Genomic DNA, 18,987 nt, shown 5'->3' with positions numbered 1-18,987 from the left:
GTCAAAGCAAGGGATTTCTTTGCCCTCTGGATTCTGACCACCACTCTGTCCGCTCCAACAGGCAGTGGAGATAGCCAGAAGGTCTGGTTCCAACTCACCTGCAGAAAGCGGAGCCCCCAGGAGACATGGACTCAAAAGGACCTTCCTTCGTGCTTGAGAGGTCCAGAGCCAGGGAGGTCTTGAAGCAGATCTGGACGAGCTGAGGTGACTGACACAAGAAGGGCCTTGTTCAATACCATGTAGTAGAGGCCAAGGACAGAAGTCCAAGGGCACCTCTGGGAAGAACTGGCTCAGGGGGGCCCAGGGAGGGAGGCAAGGATAAGTGTGACCTTTGAGTGGTAGAAGAGGATGCAATGTCTTGGCAGGACACTCTGAGAGGGCATGGGATGGCCCTTCCAGTTCATTTTCACCTCCTTGGGAACAGAGTATTCAGGAGAGAGATCACTTTGTTCATCACAACATCTTCGTTCTCCACCATCGGAGAACTTCTGAGAACAGCCTTTTTCACAATTTTCTTTGTGCATCCAATAATTCCAAATCTTAATAGGAAATATGTACTATCCTACAGGTTGATAATAGTTCTAAATCAGTTTGCTTATTTTGTTTCAGGAAAGAAGTGTAGATGTCTCACTACTTATCAAGGTATCTTGGAATGTGTAGTTTTGTGAACTTCTGTCCTCTCTACCGTGTCTCTCCGAAAATAAGACAGGGTTTTAAATTTTGCTCCATAAAAATGCATTAGGGCTTATTTTCAGGATAGGTCTTATTTTAGTGTAATTGCAATAGATCAAGATGAGCAAGTGACCTTAAACCTTGACCTCTAAGGAAACTGGAAATCTGAAAAATCTGGACACTTCTAGTTTTGACTTTGTGTCAAAATGTTTGTGTGTGTGTGTGTAATATACATGTTACCATTTACTGTTTCATGCAGGAGGTCATGGTGTGAATATCTGCCCCCTGCCAAAGTTTCCCACCTCTGGGGTAGAACTCCTCTTCCTGAAGCTTCCTTCTGGGAAATGGAACCAATCCTGTATCACCCCTCGATGTCTCCAGACCCAGGGACCTGAATTCGATTGGTATTCCAGGACTAAGAAGAAGGTAGAATCATCAGCTTTTACTTAGGTGTTGAGCAGGCCTGCAGCTCCCTTTGAACCCACAAGGGAGACCCCTCTCCTCTCTTGCACATACACAAAACTAATAAGAATTGTATTTGATTATTCAGTTTATTTTTGTTGTAATTTGATGACAGTATTAACTTATATACTACACATTTTCATTTGCTTCTGCCCCCAGATCCTATATACAGACATCTTGCTAGCCTTTCCCAGTTATTACAGTAAAGGCCTGGGATTCCTGAATCCCGAAATATCTGAATTCTAACTGCTTCCCCTAAAATGTTCTGATGAGTGAGGGGATCCACACGGAGGAAAGGTTTTTGTCTCCGCTACCTACTTTTCAGTTGGCTTGGTTGGAGGATCATTGTATGAGGCAGTATTGGGAGGACTGAGAAGTATCAGATTATTGGATGTATACATCTGGCACAGTCCAGCTGCTGCCAAGCATACCACTGCAACACCCAGGAAGTCATTGGTATAGAAGTTGAGTTCCTTTCTGTACAACAAGCTGTGTTGGGCTTTGTCATGTGGTTTGCTTCCCCTGGATGAAAAATGTGGTTTGCTTAATCGTTCTGCTAGACATACCTTACAGTAGGGGACCAGTGAAATCAGAGTCCTTCTACCCCAGTGGTTCTCAACCTCGGGTCTCCAGATGTTCTAGGACTAAAACTCCCAGAAGCCTTCACTACTAGCAGTGCTGGCCAGGATTTCTGGGAGTTGTTGTCCAAGAACATTTGGGGAGGGAACCACTGTTCTACACTGTTGAAACGCTGGACCTCCTAGTGCTGGTGGAATAAAACACTCATCATCCTTGATGATTGAAAAAGGTGAATAGTTTGCAACGGGTGCCATGATTCAGAAACATATGGAGGAGACATATTCTCTATCCCTGTACTATGGAGATTTTTTGTGGAATGTGGACATATGTTTCTTTAGGGTATAAACTTAAAAACAGTGCTTAATCAAACTAATAGCCCATCTTGTTCAGTGATCTGTTTCTATGGCAGTCAACCAGATGCTTCTAGAAACTCAAGGGAGATCTTAAGGGAAGACCTTCGTTAGGAAATGACTACCAGATTGCTGCAGATTCTTTGCTCAAAAGGTACATCTCTAGTTGTATAACTATTATGCCTATCTCTATTTATTATTATTTTTAATTAACTTTTTGTATCTGTGTGTTTTTTAAATTCTCCTATGCTAATAAAGGTTACTGAATTGAATTGACTACCAGATTGTGGAATCGAAGCGCTTGAAATGCAGGCAGGAATGAAGAATCTCTGTGTTTCTTCTCTAAGCTATGCTTATGGTGTTGTTGACCCTAGAGATGTTTCAAATTTCTAGTGTATACTGGCAGTGTCCTTAAGTCTGGATAGACCTGGATACAGGGTGAACCCCAGTGTTAGTTCTACTTAGAGCAAACCCACTGAAATAAACAGGATTTATTTCAATGGATTTCCTCAAAGTAGGCCGGATATTGAATTTAGTCCCTAATCCAAAATTTACTCATCAGGATGCTGTATAATGCTGCAGAGCCAGAGGCTGGGAGTTGAGTCCCCTACTATGCATCCCAAGAGAGCCAGACTGTGTAGCCTTGGGCAAGCTGCACAGTCCCAAGGCACCTCCAGAAGAAGGGGATGGGAAACCACTTTTTTTTTAAAAAAAAAAATCTACCTAGAAAATCCTGGGAAGGGTCACCATAAGTCGGAATTATTACTATTAACGAGTGGCTTGTATTCTTTCTTGGACCCCAAATCACAGGGAATGCGATGGTGAGAAATACAGGTGGCTACTTTAAAGAGTGGTTTTACCAGTTCCCTACTCAATTGCCATGGCAGAGCGGGGATTTGAACCCTGTTTTCCAGTCATAGTCCATCAATCCATCCACTGTATCATACTGGGAACCACATTCAGTAGTAGGTATCACCAACTATCTGTCAATCTTAATTGTATTTTAATCATTTTATCTTTTATTGTATTTTAGTTGAATTTTAATTATTGTAAGCCGCCCAGAGACCTTTGGGTAGGGTGGGCGGCATATAAGTTAAATAAATAAATAAATAAATAAATAAATAAATAAATAAATAAATAAATAAATAAATAAATAAATAAATAAATAAATAAATAAATAAATAAATAAATAAATAAATAAAATACTTGTTAACACACAGCAATCAGCCATTGTGATTTATGCCATTCCAATCAACGCCAGTGTAAGTAACTGATCAGATCCCAGCTACTGTACTTGTTTTTGCATTACCTGACAAAATACAGCTTTGCTGGCTTGGTGAAATATTTACTGTTGCCATACAGGGGTAGACATTTCCATAAACATTCCTTGCATTTATATGATCCATCTTTGCCTTTCTCTAGGAAAGAACAGCTGCTTATTACATGTCTGCAGAATCCTGCTTGAGGGTTCTATATAGCTGGGGGATGAGGGCCTCCCAAACTTACGATCGCCTGATACACATCGCTCAGGCTCCACGGTGTGTAAAATCACTGCATTTTTGCCGAGAGTCAGTTCCTCTCCTCTCACTTTTCTCTCCACAGTACAAACAGCATCTCAGATTCCCAGTGGGCTTCGTTGCAATTCATGCTTTGCCCGTGGCACAAAATTTTGACTGAATCACACTACAGTGGCATGTACTGGCCTTCTGACCAACTGCATCCATTTTGCCACCAGTGCAAGGAGAGGTAGGTGGGCTTATAGGATGGGCATGATCCGTGTCGCGGCTTTTGAGGCACGGTTCCCTTGCAGGGCCCTTGACTCTTGTCGGTCCAGCTGGTGGACGAGGAAGCCAGGAAGACTCAGTCCAACCTTATTTCCAACAGATGACAGAGAAGTGTAGTTTTAGTCTACAAGTACAGAACCCTCCTGCCGTTGTGGTCCGTGGCCATCCAGAGCAGGGGGTTCTGGGAATTGTAGTCCCAGGCTGAATTTCTATTTGACATTAGGTAAAGGGAGAGCTCTGCTGATAAGAGTAGCCCAGGATCAACTGATTCAACCAACCAAAGTAGTCTCAGTTCCAGATTTCAGCTTTCTCAAAAGAGATGTGCCAACCTGCAAGCACTTCTAGGGAAACATGATAAACAGAATCCTATTGGTGATTTATGCCTGCATAAGTGAAAGGGGGTGCTGGTTACATTTCTGGCCACACCTGCTTGCATGACTGAGTATGTGTGCCCAGGAATGCAACCAGTTCCTATGGAGTGAGTGGGAATTTGCTGCTGCAAATTCTGTGGTTTCCCTTCTGCAAATCACCCACAGGATTCTGGATCTGCCCTGGTTTGTGTAAAGGAGTGTATGTGGGAAGCTGTCTATGTTTCTAACAGCTGTTTTCTACACCTTCATCCCACAGAAAAATTCAAGGACGAACAAGTCGCCTTCACAGAATGCGCCACCAGGAACATGTGCGACATGGGAGTGAGAGCGCTGTTTGCTGCTGGCCGTAATGTGGACATCAAGGTCAACACATGCAGCCGTGCGCTTGGAATCTCTAAAGGAAAGCACACTATAGAAACAAGAGGATGCATGAGGAAGAAAGAAAACCTCAACAATAAATATGGACTAAATGAATAAAATGGTTAAAGACTGTAGGATATAATGGGTATAAAATGGTAGAAGAATATTAATGTTGAAAAATCAGTAACTATTAAAAATGCAGATAAGATGTTTTATAGATGGTATATGATTTACCAACAATTGCCAAAAAATTTTTTTTTTAAAAAAGGTACAAAAAGGTTTTTAAATGGTGTGGGAAATGTAAAACACAGGAGGAGACTTTTATTATGTTTGGTTGATATATAGGGAACAATTTCATAATTAGACCCGAAAGTAAGCCTGGAAAGCATAGATTAAAGAATAATGTGAAGATCCAATTAGGGAATAGATAAGTTGGTAAATACAGTAATACTGGGAAATTTTGCTGGTTTTTTAAATCTCTCTTTTTAGTAGAAGCTGATTTAAATGTACTGTACTATTTTTCTTTTCTGGTGTAGTGGACAGAGTGTCAAACTAGGTCTGAGGAGACCTGGGGTGAAATCCCTGCTTAACTATGGAAACTCACTTGGGGATGCCAGGGGTACAGCCACTTCTTTAATATCATACATACATTTAAAACCTTATTAGGGTCTCTATAATTTGGATGTGATTTGACAGCACATAAAAACGACAAGAAACATAATAATCCAACAATTCTCCATTTCACCAAATATGACTGTTTGTATGTGTGGAAATCCTGTGAGTCCAGCTGCAGTGACCTTCTGTCCAGGTAGCTCTTAGTCACTGAGCAATCACTTGAATTTCAGTTTAAAATAAGAGCGATTAGTGTTTCCTTTTCTTTGAACAGGAGTTCTTTTAGTTGTCTTGCTGAGCAAAAAACAAGTCTCTTGGGTGCAATGATCAAAGAAAACTTCCTTATTCTAATGCAGGACAGTTAATAAATATGAACTCTCTATAGAGAGTTGCATACTGCTTTCTAAAAGCCATTGTACTTAGCTTTGTTACCAAGTGTCTGGGGACTATTTGGGCAACAGAACATAGGAATAAAATTATCCATGAATGGCCTGCTCAGAATTCCCTTGAGAAAGGGGAATTCTTAACTGCTACAAAGCATTTTCCACATGCTGCTAGTCATCCACTTCCCTCTACAGTATAAATTTATTCTTCAGGAATGCAAATGGAACATAAGAAATGTTTGCACTGTGCTCAATAAATTTGGGCTCACCTAAATTTTCTACTCCTGCAATCTGAAAGTCCAGTAACAATAACAATGAACAGCTAGAGTAAACCCATGGAGGTTTCGGGGAATTATGCAAGTGATGACTCTGAGTGTCATCATTTCATTGAGCCTTTTCTAATTGAGACTAGCAATCATTCAGGCCATTTTGTTCATTACAAAGTGTTGTTTTTAGGTAGGATGCTGTCACATCCAAAATCATACACCATTGCCCTCAGAGATTGTCTGAGTTAGATGTTTATCCTTTCTAGAATTATGTCTGGCGCAGACCTTTATACAGTCGTGCCCTGCTTTACGATTGCCCCGCATTATGACGAAACTGCATTATGATGACGTTTTTGCAATCGCTTTTGCTATCGCAAAACAATGGTCTGAATAGGCTTTTTTCACTTTGAGATGATCAGTTCCCTCCTTCGGGAACTGATTCTTCGCAAAATGACGATTTTCCTACAGCTGATCGGTGGTTTCAAAATGGCTGCCGGGTAAATGGCTCCCCATTGTTTTCTGGGACGGATTCCTTACAAAACAACCACTGAAAATGGCCGCCCTATGGAGGATCTTTGCTGGACGGTGAGTTTTTAGCCCAATGGAATGTATTAAACAGGGTTTAATGCGTTTCAATGGGTTTTTTATTTTCGCATTATGACATTTTCGTTCTACAGCGATTTCGCTGGAACGAATTAATGTCATAATGCTAGGCACCACTGTATGTGTATTAGGTGAATAGGCAGGTGCTAGATACTCAGGTGCCAGATACTGAGGATATGTTGGAGAACAGAGGCAGCCAAATTGTGTGGTAAGCAAGCAACTGCAAGGTGTTGGAGGATGAAATTGGGTGTGCTACCTGGCACTGTGATCTTTTTTTTCTTTCTTTGTCTCATTTATAGGCTGCCTTTCCTCCGACAAGGGGACTTAAGATGGCTTACAGTGTAAAAAAAAAATAGAACTAAAAACACAATAAATTATTCATTAAAATAATTAAACTATAATATGTAGTAATTAAAATACACTGAATGAATAAAAACATTAAAAACTTTACAACCAAACTTACACAACATTCAGGGACTTAGGAGGCAACTGCATGGTCAAATACAGAGAGAGCTGTTTAGCATATAAAATGGGTGAGTTGAAAGTGTGTTTTATTGTTTGCATGATGCACAAGGCTGATTTGACTTTTTCCAGACTTTACTGCCAAAGCTTTTTTCTCTCTACTTCTACAGGGCTTCTACTTTTTCATGTCAGAAGGATTTGATCAGGTTCTCCCTACCGCAAAGATTCTTGTAAAGACAGGGGTGTGTCTGTAGGTGGTATGCTCCCCCCACATTCATTTCTCTCCCCTGACCATTCTCTGAGTTTTTAATTTCTTTTTAAATTTCATATGTGAGATTAGCACTAGATCATCATATCATCTTATTGCTGGGTCTTCTTCTTCTTTTTAATATTTCTTGCATTTACAGCCCAACAGTTCTGCAGACAGCATCCACAGAAGTGTCAGTTTCTTTATGTGGATGCATGACTAGCACACATTATCCACCATGTGTCATCTCAGAATTGATGGTACCCCATTCATGAATTGCTATCATTTCTTCCTTCCTGCCACTTACCAGCAGATAGAACAAGGAAAAGGCTGTGTGGTCCCCAAGGTGTAAGAGTGGGTGATACCTTCTATTGGACCACTAAAAAAATCAAACAAATTACAAACTTTCATGGAGAAATCCCACTTTTTCAAGCTACGCAACAGAACTTCATGGACCGTGCAGAATAATTGTAGACAAGAGTCCAAAAATTTATGGTAGATGTCTGTGTGAGGTGAACTCAAACTCAGGTGTTTGCCACCAAGAATCAGCTGAGAACATCTGTTGCCTTCTAGTCCTTCCACTAGCTTTCCTTCCATTCTCTTGTGGCCATTGTAATGGTTGGAACATTCATTTCAGTGCATTTTCCACCCTCCCCTTTTAGTGTTTTATGACTTATCAAAAACCATGTGAGTCCCTTGTCCAATGTGAGGCACCAAAATCCATTTCCATCATGTCCATTATTACATACACTATTTTCCCTACATCCAAGTGGTGCTGAATTTGCAGTGGAATTGAAATGGGAGGGGGGTGTCTTATGTGTCAGTTGTTGCAATACTACAGTAGCAGCTCTTGTGGTGGGAATTGTGCTAATTTAAAGAATTCTTCCTTCATTTATGAAGGAAAGTAGGAAGTGGTTTAATATATACTGGATGTAATAGATGCTCCTGGCTATAGGCCCACTTCTCGTCCTCCTACCCAGCCTGGAAGCAGTGGCTCACATCATGGTATCCAATAAATGGCCTCCTGTCAATCATGCTTGCAAAACTCAGAACAGCTGCAGCGTTACCATCCCAATGCATAAGTACCTGCCTTCCTGGCTCTGTGCCCAACTCTGCTCCACATCTAAGCCTAGAAGCACTGGCTCATATCTTTCCAAACTAGATCATAAATGGCCTCCTGTCAACCATGTTTACAAACCAAAGCATATTTGCATCCTTGCCATCTCAACTTCAAAAGTCCCAACTTCCCTGGCTCTATCCCAACTTCTGCTCCTCCTGCCTAGGCTGGAAACAGTGGTTGATATCTTTGTAGGGCATAAATGGCCTTCTGTCAGCAACACTTATAAAATCCCCCTCTAAATTCCCCCCTCTAAGCCTAAAATCACTGGCTCACATCTCTCCAAGGAAAACCATAAATGACATTCTGTCAACCATGGTTACAAAACAACAAACAGACAGGGGTCCATGTTTGGAGAGTGGTTTGGGGATGATGCTGCATAAAAAATCAGGTGGGTCCATGAGGATCCATACCTGGCGTGACACACCCCTCACATGTCCCCATGTTGTTTCACTAGCCTGAGGCCCATGACACGTTCTCTCCTTTACGCTGCCACCAGTTGACCTCTGTCAACACCCTTTAACTAGAAAGACTGAGGTCCAAGCTGAGTATAAAGTTGAACAACTTAGGTTTATTGATTACAGTCCACTTAAACAGATTATTCACAGACTTTAATGTATTCATTAGATTAGTAAAAACTTGTTTTAACTCTCTTAGCTCTCTACAAATTCCACACTCTTAACTCCTAACTCTGCCACACTCTCTAACTACCACAGTAACTTCTGCTTCAGATTCTCATCTCTGACTCTGACTGACTTCTCAAGTCAGACTCTCCTTTCTGACTTAAACTGACCAAACTTCTCTAACTCACCCCTTCTTTGTAGTCTCCCTGGCTCCGCCTCCCAACAGCTCTCATTGGTACATGCAAATAACCTATTACATGAGCCAAAGCAGGGTGATCGCCACACCTGGGTTCCAGGTTTTTTCACCACTGCAAAGCTATGTTCTGAAGGACCCATGATTTCTTTGTTGTAGTCTGGGAGCACAGATGGGACAGTGATTGGACAGTGATTTGGAGTTGATCCTATATAAAAATCATGTGGATTGGTGTTTTTGCACCACTGGAATTCAATGCACTGGTGGCCCCATAATTTCTGTGATATAGTCTGTAGGTACAGGTAGTATCTATGAAGTGATAGTAGTACAGAGAGGATTCCATCTAGAAATCATATGAAATCATGTGGATCTGTGCCTTGGATCCATGTTTTTGCACCACTAGAAAGTCATGTGTGAAAAGATCCATGATTTCTTTGTTGTAGTCTGTGGGCATAGATGCAATTTATAATTGATGATGATTTGGCAAGGATCCCAAGTAAAATCATATAAAATCACTAGGATATGTTCTTGATTTCCTGGATCCACCTTTTACTTTACTTTAAATATCACATCTTGAAAACTTTTGCTATCATTCATATGTGACTTCAAAGCACAGAGAAAGAAAGAGGGGAGCAGTGACAAAGCTAATGCAATCCCTAAACATCACTCCACTAACACTGGAGTTTCTATAAAGTCTGAAAACACCTTAGTGCAGGTTGTTTTTTAAGCTTGATGTATGAGGCTTGAACAGGGGCGGTTCTACATTCAAACACCACGAACCTCGCTGTGTTACATTATAACTCCCTAGTTTAGGCTATTTACCGGATTAGTTGGAAACATTATTTTTAGAGCGTTCTAGAAATCCAGCCTCATACCCCCATGAAGAAAACCGAAGAATGAAGCAATGATTCTTTCCCTTGCGTCTGGAAATGAGGCAGCAGGAAAGAACTATGGGCACCGTTACGATTTCCTCGAAGAAACGATAATTTGAATACGTAACACGAATAGCTTCGCAGAGGAAAATTAATATTTTACAAATAAATACACATATTGGAATGTAAATCATCCTATCAATATTAAGCACTTTTATCCTTTTTATTTCAACAGCAGACATTTAAATACTGGCTTGCTGAAATCAACGGGAGCTCTACGGAATGCCTCGTCGTGGCAGGCTTATGCTGTCTCGGCTCGCCTAAGGGGTCTTTTCCAGCCGCCTTAACTCCACAACCCAGTCAGCGACTGGCTTCTGAGCACGGTGGCCCAAGGACCACGTTGTGAACGGCGCGGCCCTCTTGCTTGGCGTTCTCCTCCCGTTTCAGAGGGACGGCCCTGCGCCGAAAAAGGAGGCGAGGAGTTTACGCGCGCTCGGCTCAGGCGCGTTACGGTCCACCTCGTAATCTCCTCCCTGGTTTGGGGCAAACGAAGTTTAGTAATGGCGGCGCCCGAGGGGCTGCTGGGCTCCGTGGCTGAGACAGAAATAGACCCCGATGGCACTTTCAAATACATTCTGGTTCGGATTCAGCGCGGCCCCGACGAATGCCGCCATATCGTGAGGGGCACAGCGGCTGCAGAATTCCACAGTGAGCGCCATTTGGGGGAAGGGGAGGGGGGGAAGAACGGTGGGGGGAGGGGTTTGATGTGGCCGGCCTCAAAGCAAGGACTGCCATAATTATAATTTCCTGGTATACCTTTTGGGGAGACGAGCCAGCCTGTGCAGCCTTCGGCAAATTGCACAGTCCGTGAACACCCCCAGAAGAAAAGAATGATAAATTACTTCTCAGTAGTGTGCACTAAGAAAATCCTAGGAAGGGTCAGCCAAAAATTGGAACTGACTGAGCTGCATGGAATTATCATTATTTCAGTATACCCTCATAACTAGGAAGCTGTAGAATTGTATCTTATTCATCAAGGTGGGGAGAAAAGTTGATGAAACACAGTGTATTGACAATTCCAATTGTCAGAAAAGTCTGAAGTCAAGGTATATGTATTAATTCAAATTGAACAGTATGAAATCTGCCCCCACCTCAAGTGCAACTAGAAAATTTGAAAACTACTCCTTAATGAATGGTAAAGAAGAATTAGACCCTCCCCCAATGTGTTCTTTGGACTAACAAGAAATGGTTGGATACTTGTGTGAATTGTCCTGTCCCTCTTACACTCTTTCCTAAGCAGTGGAGAACCGGCATCCACCTAAAGTTTGCAGCTGACAAGCGCATTGGATACATCAGTTCATGTTCCAGTGAAATAGGTGCCTGTGTATATTTACACACATGCAAGGAAGGTAGACTTTAAAGTGGAATAAGAAGTAAAGACATAGGAGAACAACAATTAAAGGTTAAGGTTTATATTCTCAGGCAAGGCATATTACCTCTTTCCCAGTTTATACAGGATGCTCCCTCTGTATCTGGTAAAGTATGCTATACTGTACATTGTTTTTTGACTTTGCCCACTACAGTATTAGATCAACAGTTGTAAAAAAGAGCTGATATTGGAATTGTTTATATTAGTTGAAATTATGTTGCTTAGTGTAGTAAATTACACTACAGTAGTCCTGATGAATCAACTCCCTCATAAATCCCATTGATTAAAATGGGCTTACTGTAGTTGTGGCTTGTACTAATGCAGGTCAGGACTAGAGTAAACCCATTTGAATCAATGGAGCTTAGAAAGGAGTTGATTGAGCAAATCCCTCCTGAGATAGTTGTTTCCTTAGGTCACAAAATCCACAAAATAAATACAAACTTCCTAGGCTTCAGTTTAAGCCTGTCCACTAGATTTCTGGGATTTGATATTTCTTCAGTATGAGTAAAATGCAAGATGAAGAATGTCAGTGTTGGTTTTTAGTAATTTCTGACTTCTAGCCATTAAATACCTAGTGCTTAAGAGTTTTTTGTATATATATGTTCAAATGGGGAAGGACTGATGTTTTCTGATGCTTCCAATACACAGTGGTGCCTCGCATAGCGAGGTTAATCCGTTCCGGATTAACCTTCGCTATGGCGAAACATCGCTCTGCGGAAATAAAAAAGCCATAGAAATGCATTGAACTTTGTTCAATGCGTTCCTATGGCTTGAAAACTCACCGCTGTGGAAGGTTCTGCCATAGCGCCGCCATTTTCGCGCCCTCGGTAAGCGAGGGCAGGGCGCGAAAATGCGGCGCGGACCTTCCGGCGGCCATTTTGGAACCGCCGATCAGCTGTTCTCCCCCGCTTCGTTATGCGATATTCGCTAAGCGAATCGCTTAGCGAATATCGCAAAGCGAAAAATCGCTATAGGGGCCATCGCTGAGCGAATGCTCCAGCGATGGCCCCGAGCGCCTCGTTAAGCTATTTCATCGCTCAGCGAGGCGCTCGTTAAGCAAGGCACCACTGTATATGTCAATTTCATCATGGTATCTTCTTATAGGGTGTTCTACTTGATTTTGTTCTATAGATCACATATTTGAAAAATTAAATCCTGAAATGGAAAAGCTGGGCTTTACATGCAAATGTCTTGGCGGCGGAAAAATACAGCATAATAGCAAAGAAAAGAAAATCAGAGTATTTGGTCTTTCTACAGTAAGTAATATATAAATATGATAATTAACAATTTTGAGATTATAGTAATTCAAAAAAGATGTCTAGGCATATGCACAATTTTACAAACTATATTGTTGTTTCATATGAGAATATATTAAATACCTACTATTAATATACATATAAGTCAAAGTCCAAAGAAACAAGACAAAAACATGGCACCTTAAAGAGTAACTATTATATTTTAATATAAACAACTATTTATTTATATTTATTTATTTGATTTATACCCCACCTATCTGGACTACGATGAGGGGCATCTATTAATATATACAGGTAGTTGCTTTTTCATATGCAGTATGAGTTATATATTATATACAGGTAATAATAATTTTCTGAAGCATCTTGAAAGTCCAAGCTTCTCAATGCAGGAATCCAAATCAAAGTATATCAGACAGATGGTTGTTACCTTCTAAACCTCAAGCTGAAGCAAAGCTCCTCATACTTAAGGAAGTGAATAACATTAAATGTGCAATTAATTTATTCCTCCTTTGGTTATTTATCATTTGCAGTAAAAACAAACAGAAACCAGCTTCAGTACATGGTCAGTGGTCTAATTTCAGGCAATTCAAATAAGAGCACCAGTGGTTCTACGCTACAGTTGAGGTCAATGCTGGCATACTACCTGAAGCTGCTATAGACTACTTCAGCTTTGGGAATTTCCAGATAAGGCTTGTATTTTGTAATGGCTCTGGCCTTTTCACTACATTTTACAGCTAATAGTAGTGGTTCCAAGCAAAACTTGGAACCAACACCTTCGTTTTCTCTCTCTCTTTATTTTTATATTTGCAAAACATCCATAGAGTACAAAAAGAAGACTGAGAAAAGAAGACTAAGAATAGATGTGATAGCACTTTTCAAATACTTGTAAGGTGGTCATACAGAGCAGGGGCAGATTCTATTTTTCAATCATCCCAGAGTACAGGACACGAAATAATGAGCTGAAGTTACAGGAAGCCAGATTTAGGCTGAATAACAGGAAAAACGTCTGAACAATTAGTGCAGTATGACAGGAATCAGTTACCTTGGGAAGTGGTGAGCACTCCAACACTGGAGGCATTCAAAATAAATTTGGACAACCATCTGTTAGATCTGCTTTGATTTGGGTCCTGCATTGAGCAGGAGGTAGACTTGATTGCTTTATAGGAACTCAATTATTCTGTGACTGTATGAGTTGTGTCGCAGAGGGTTTATGTGGTAGCATAACAGGAATCCTCAGTTCCTAAATTCTTTCACACACTGGCAGTTTTTAACATCAGTACATAACTATGTGTTTATAAGGATTTAAAAGGAACATAAACCACATGGAGTTGAACTTATAGTCATATCTTACTAGGCAGTTATGGGACACATTTCTCCTGAACTTTAATACTGTTTCATTTTAGACAAATCTTGGTCACTAGCTTTTTTTTTCTTCATGCTCCATATTTAAACTAATTTGTACAACTCCATCTCACTCTGGCCATATCCACTCTTTTTGTTGCCATGCTGTCTGAAATCAAACTCCTATCTAACAACTTCAAAGTATGCACAAACACAACTTCCCTGCCCTTTACTCCACAGCTCCCTCATAGCCTTCCAAGCACTGTGATTAGCTAGGTTAAAGAGCCAATGAGAGGACACACATTGAAGCTGGCTGTTACAGATGGAATAGCAACAAAATGCCTTCTGAGCATTCGAGTTTTGAAGCTTCCTGAATGATATCTGGAAATACTTTTTTCAAAAGCAGACTGTATGCAATAGGCTGTTAGTGATATGGTAGCTAATCCAGAGCTAGTGTGGTGTAGTAGTGCATCAATGGCTTGTGACCAGGGCAGAAGGGCAACCTTTTTCCCAATCCACAAGCTGCCTGATTTATAGTGGTTGGATGTAGAACTAGGACTTTAGCAATTCATATTCAAGTCTGCACTGAGCCTTGACACTCCATGAGTGACACTGGGCTAAGTCACTTCTAACCATAGCCTGACTCACATCATTGTTGTGATTCTTGGAGAAAAGGTGGAAGATGTGTTTAGTAAAAATATTTTTTCTTTTCTACAGGGATATGGTAAAGCAGATCATTCCATGACTGTAGAAATACTGAAGAGGACTTATAAAGATTATGAAATTAGTTGGTCAGATGACAAGAAGTGAAGTATTGCTGCATAATCTAAAATATAAAGTCAGTTTGTAATTGTTCTTTCTGGCATAATGTAGACTTAGTTCTTGAATTCCACTACAAAACATGCTCTGTGTATTTAGTTTATGATAAATAAAAAGCTTGAGTGTTAATTTGTGCTTCAGAGAAAAGGTTTTTAAAAATACTTTTGCTTAATTTACCAAAAATCTGTGCTTCAATCATGCATACGGACATTTTCCACTCATTGTTAACACACAGCCCCACTGCAGATGATAATACCGGTTTATATACAACGCAGGCCCTTAATTGGCCTAATCTTTATTCAGGCATTACAGTACTTACCCTTAGTCAACAGGCTTACAGCAGGGTTGTAGAATTCAATGTTTAGCCCTGCTCCTAAGATTATTCAGCTCCTTGCAACCCTGCAGATGTTCAGGACATGTTTCTGCAGTAAAATTTGAGACTTTTCCATTTGCTGAGGCTCCCCTTGTGGTTTAGAACACTTGATTATCCATTCCAACCTGAAATATGCCATGCGCTCTGTTGTGTCCATGTTAACACTAAGAATTCATAACTACTAATTTGTGCTGATACATCTCACTGTGCTGAAGTGCCTGGTTCATCATCATCCTGGGAGAGTGGTCACAAGAGATTGCTTGGAGCTAGCTACATTGGCTGAAATCCTGTTGCTTAGCATACTAAGTCATACTAGAGTAGGCTCATTAATCAGTGGGGATTTGGTGAGTCAACTCCTCCATAAATTCCAGTGATTCAAGTGGGCCTGCTCTTGTTGCAACTTACTTTAGCCTGGTAAGCCACAACTTACTATGGAACTTACAGAAGAGTTGAATCACCAGATTCCCTGGGTGATGTAGCTAGCAGTAAGGAAGAATCTTGTCTACCTGCACAGTCCCTTCATGAAAGAGAAAATCTGTCAATAGCTCTGCATGTTTTCTGGTCAGGGAACAAGAGCTCAACTGTCTTCAGTTCTTCAAAAAACCTACACTTTATGAATGTGGGATATTGTTCATCTGTACCAATGATTTTAAAAGCCAAGGTGTGGCTTGATATTGCTTCACAACATTGTGCCCAGATTGTAAGTAGGAAAAAAGATGCCAAATTTTACATAGCAAAGAGTAGCCTGAGTGTTGACAAAACCAATGGCAGCAGTTAAGATGGTCTATAGGACACTTTCTTGTGTTTGCTAGCATTCGCAAAGTGATAAGGGAAAATCCCAGATGTTGACTCCTTTTTTCATCAGTTAACTACTTCTTACCCAAACAAAGCAATTGTCGGGACTGTTTTCAAGAAGTATGAAATGTTTCCCACAATCATAAACCGGAGTTTTTAAGAATGGAATGTTCTGGCTTTTTAAAACAAGACTTTTAAAAATGCATACACTACACACAAATTCCAACAGAAATTTGCCTCACATAGAACTACCAGTGCTAGAGAATTCCAGATCAGCACATGACTTGTACTATGGTTACTGGGAGAAGATAGAAGGGAAAAGAGTTGGCATATGGCTGTAGTCCTATTGAAAAATATTTGGAATGGTTGTTTTGGACATAATGACATGGTGAAGCAAAGATGTGAGTTAAGTACAGCATGCACAATTGAGAAACCTACACACTCTTTCACCTCAGTGAAACTAATGTTATGCCTGCTCCACAGAATGCAGGCTAGAAAGCTATGTTCCAATTTCCAATCCCTTTCTTTGAGTTAGGAAAGCTAAGTAAGACAAGTATCAGACCAAAAGCTCTACAGATGTGTTTTATGCATGTTTTCCAAAAGATATTCCTTGCCTTTTGAAATAATAATAAAAAGGAAAGAGGCTGGAGTTGGCAAAGATTGTCACTCAAAGCCAAGGTCAAAATCACCCATACTATGTGAAAAAAAAGACAGTGAAGAGAGGAACAAAAATGAAGTCATTTGAAATGTGGCATTGGAGGAGAGCCATACAGATATGAAAGACAGCCAGAAAAGTGGTTGCTTGATCAAGTCAAGCCTGAACTCTCACTTGAGCAAAAGTGATTAAATTGAACCTGTCCTACCATGCATTTATAATGAAATACAGACGTGACTCTATTGCTGGGGAAAGTGAGGTGGAGCAGCAGGAAAAGAGGAAGACCTAGCATGAAGTGAGTTGACTCAACAATTGGAAGCCACAACTATTAGTATGCAAAATCTGAGCAGAGCTTATTGGAAAAGGCAATATTGCTTGGAAAGAGGGCAGTAGGAAGAGAGAGCCTAACATGAGATGTTGATTTGTAAGATCTGAGTAGAATTGTCAATTATAATACATTTTGGAAGTCAGTAACAAGGTTGATGCATTGCCATTTGAATATGACACTTACCTTTTTAGCAAACAAACAAAAGGAAAGTCACCCGAGCACCCTTAATGAGATCTGAGAGAAAAGTCAGGAATGGGAGCTACGTACGTTGACTTCATGGGCTCTGCCCACACAAGGCAGCAGCCCCAGCTGAGGAGAAAGGTGGGGAGAACAGAGGGAAGTGCCTCCCTTCTGTCTCCCCAACCTTCTCCCCTCACAATGTCATCAGCTGCTGTTTCCTTACTTGTGAGTAAGCTGGGTAAATGTATTCATGAGTAAGCCATGTAAACCTTGTTTTGAATGGATCTGTAACACAGTAGAAAAGGATCAACTTACTCTCTTCCTCCACAGAGGATCAGGGTAAGCACGCCTCTGATAGTTGATGGGGCTACAAGGCGTCATTTGCTGTGGGGATGGGAGGAGTATGCCAAATGGCACATCATTTCCACCCACCCCATCTCAACAGACCCTTTGTAACCTGATCCATCCCACACCCAAAATGGCTAGTCTGGACAGGTCCATAGTCACCACAAATCAGAAATGCCTTACTTGATGGCACATAGCATCTTGGGAGGTTTTTTTAATTACCAAAACAATTATATAATGACAAGATGGGTAGAATAGGCACCCAAGCTTTGCTAGCATTGGGGTAGATCATACCCAGCTACAAAAAAAACCAAACCAAACAAAACAAACAGTAATTTCTCATATATACATATTTTAACACACACACACACACATATGTGTGTGTGTTAATATATATATATGAGAAATATATACACATATATGAGAAATACACACACGTGTGTGTGTGTGTGTGTGTGTGTGTGTGTGTGTGTGTGTTAAAATATCTTTACACAAGAAACATAATTTTTTAAAAAATATCCATTTGGCCAGTAAAGAATTTAAACATTCTTCTGGGAGTCATTTAATTTTGTCCTGCCTGGCAGGGTCAAAATTTCAGCTCTCCCTCTCCACCCCCAAGCTTGCAAGAATGTTTTACATTTAGAATGTCTGTGCTGATACCAAAGCCAGAAACGCAGAGGTGTTTTGCCTCTAAAATGGCACAGAAGATTGCTGGTGTCTGCATGGAGAGGGGAAGCTTTATTTTTAAAAAAATCATTGCTGGAAAAAAAAATTCCCAAATGTTGCCAAAGTTGCCAAGAGCAAGAGCACACTGTCTGCTCCATGTATTACAAATTTGGTGCTGATCTGAAATCCAGTTACACAGGTTATTTGTTTGTTTGTTTGTTTGGAGCTTGCCTATATTTAATGCTGGTTTATGGAATGCTGAATTGGGCTGTCACACAATATCTATTGATGCACTTTTGTGCAGCAATAATACCATCTGGTTCATAGGGAGAGAAAAGATCATGGATAGGATAAGTGCAAGGAAGGCAACATCCCACAAGTATCACAAGGGCAAAGAGCAAAACCCATGTACTGTGGTGAAATAGTCAGCCAGCAAGCCAGCTTCTAAGGGAATTATATATATATATATAATTCCCTTAGAAGCTGGCTATATATATATATATACAGTATATATATTAAAAGAGTGCAGAAGAGAAAACAAAATCCAAAAATAACATTGGCGTGATATGTAGTTAATCCATGTCCCAAAATGGAGACTGTCAGCTTGAGAGTCAGTTTGTAATGCAACCGTATCAAGTTACATTTCAAGGGATATAGAATCATTTGACTTTCTCAATGAGCTGAAGATATTCCGTCAGTTATCCATTGCCTTTAGTGTTGATTCTCATTGGTCCTCTGTTGGTTTGGAGCAAAACTATCCTGCCTCCCCAAAAATAAGACCTAACCTGAAAATAAGCCCTAGTATGATTTTTCAGGATGATCGTAATATAAGCCCTACCCCTAA

At 40.6% G+C, this 18,987-nt stretch overlaps 1 protein-coding gene across 1 annotated transcript; it reads left to right on the top strand.

The window, feature by feature from the left end:
• The first annotated feature begins 4,388 nt into the window (after positions 1 to 4,388).
• Positions 4,389 to 14,930, top strand: LOC110090928 (14 kDa phosphohistidine phosphatase). Its single transcript, XM_020814813.3, has 3 exons — positions 4,389 to 10,664; positions 12,517 to 12,641; positions 14,700 to 14,930. The coding sequence occupies exons 1-3, from the start codon at positions 10,517 to 10,519 to the stop codon at positions 14,790 to 14,792; spliced, it is 366 nt and encodes a 121-aa protein (XP_020670472.2). The 5' UTR covers positions 4,389 to 10,516; the 3' UTR covers positions 14,793 to 14,930.
• The last annotated feature ends 4,057 nt before the right edge of the window (positions 14,931 to 18,987 follow it).

This window comes from Pogona vitticeps, chromosome 4, assembly GCF_051106095.1.
Source record: "Pogona vitticeps strain Pit_001003342236 chromosome 4, PviZW2.1, whole genome shotgun sequence".
In the NCBI taxonomy this organism is placed as follows: domain Eukaryota; kingdom Metazoa; phylum Chordata; class Lepidosauria; order Squamata; family Agamidae; genus Pogona; species Pogona vitticeps.
The sequence above is the reverse complement of the archived record's forward strand: the minus strand, read 5'-3'. Positions and strand labels throughout refer to the sequence as shown.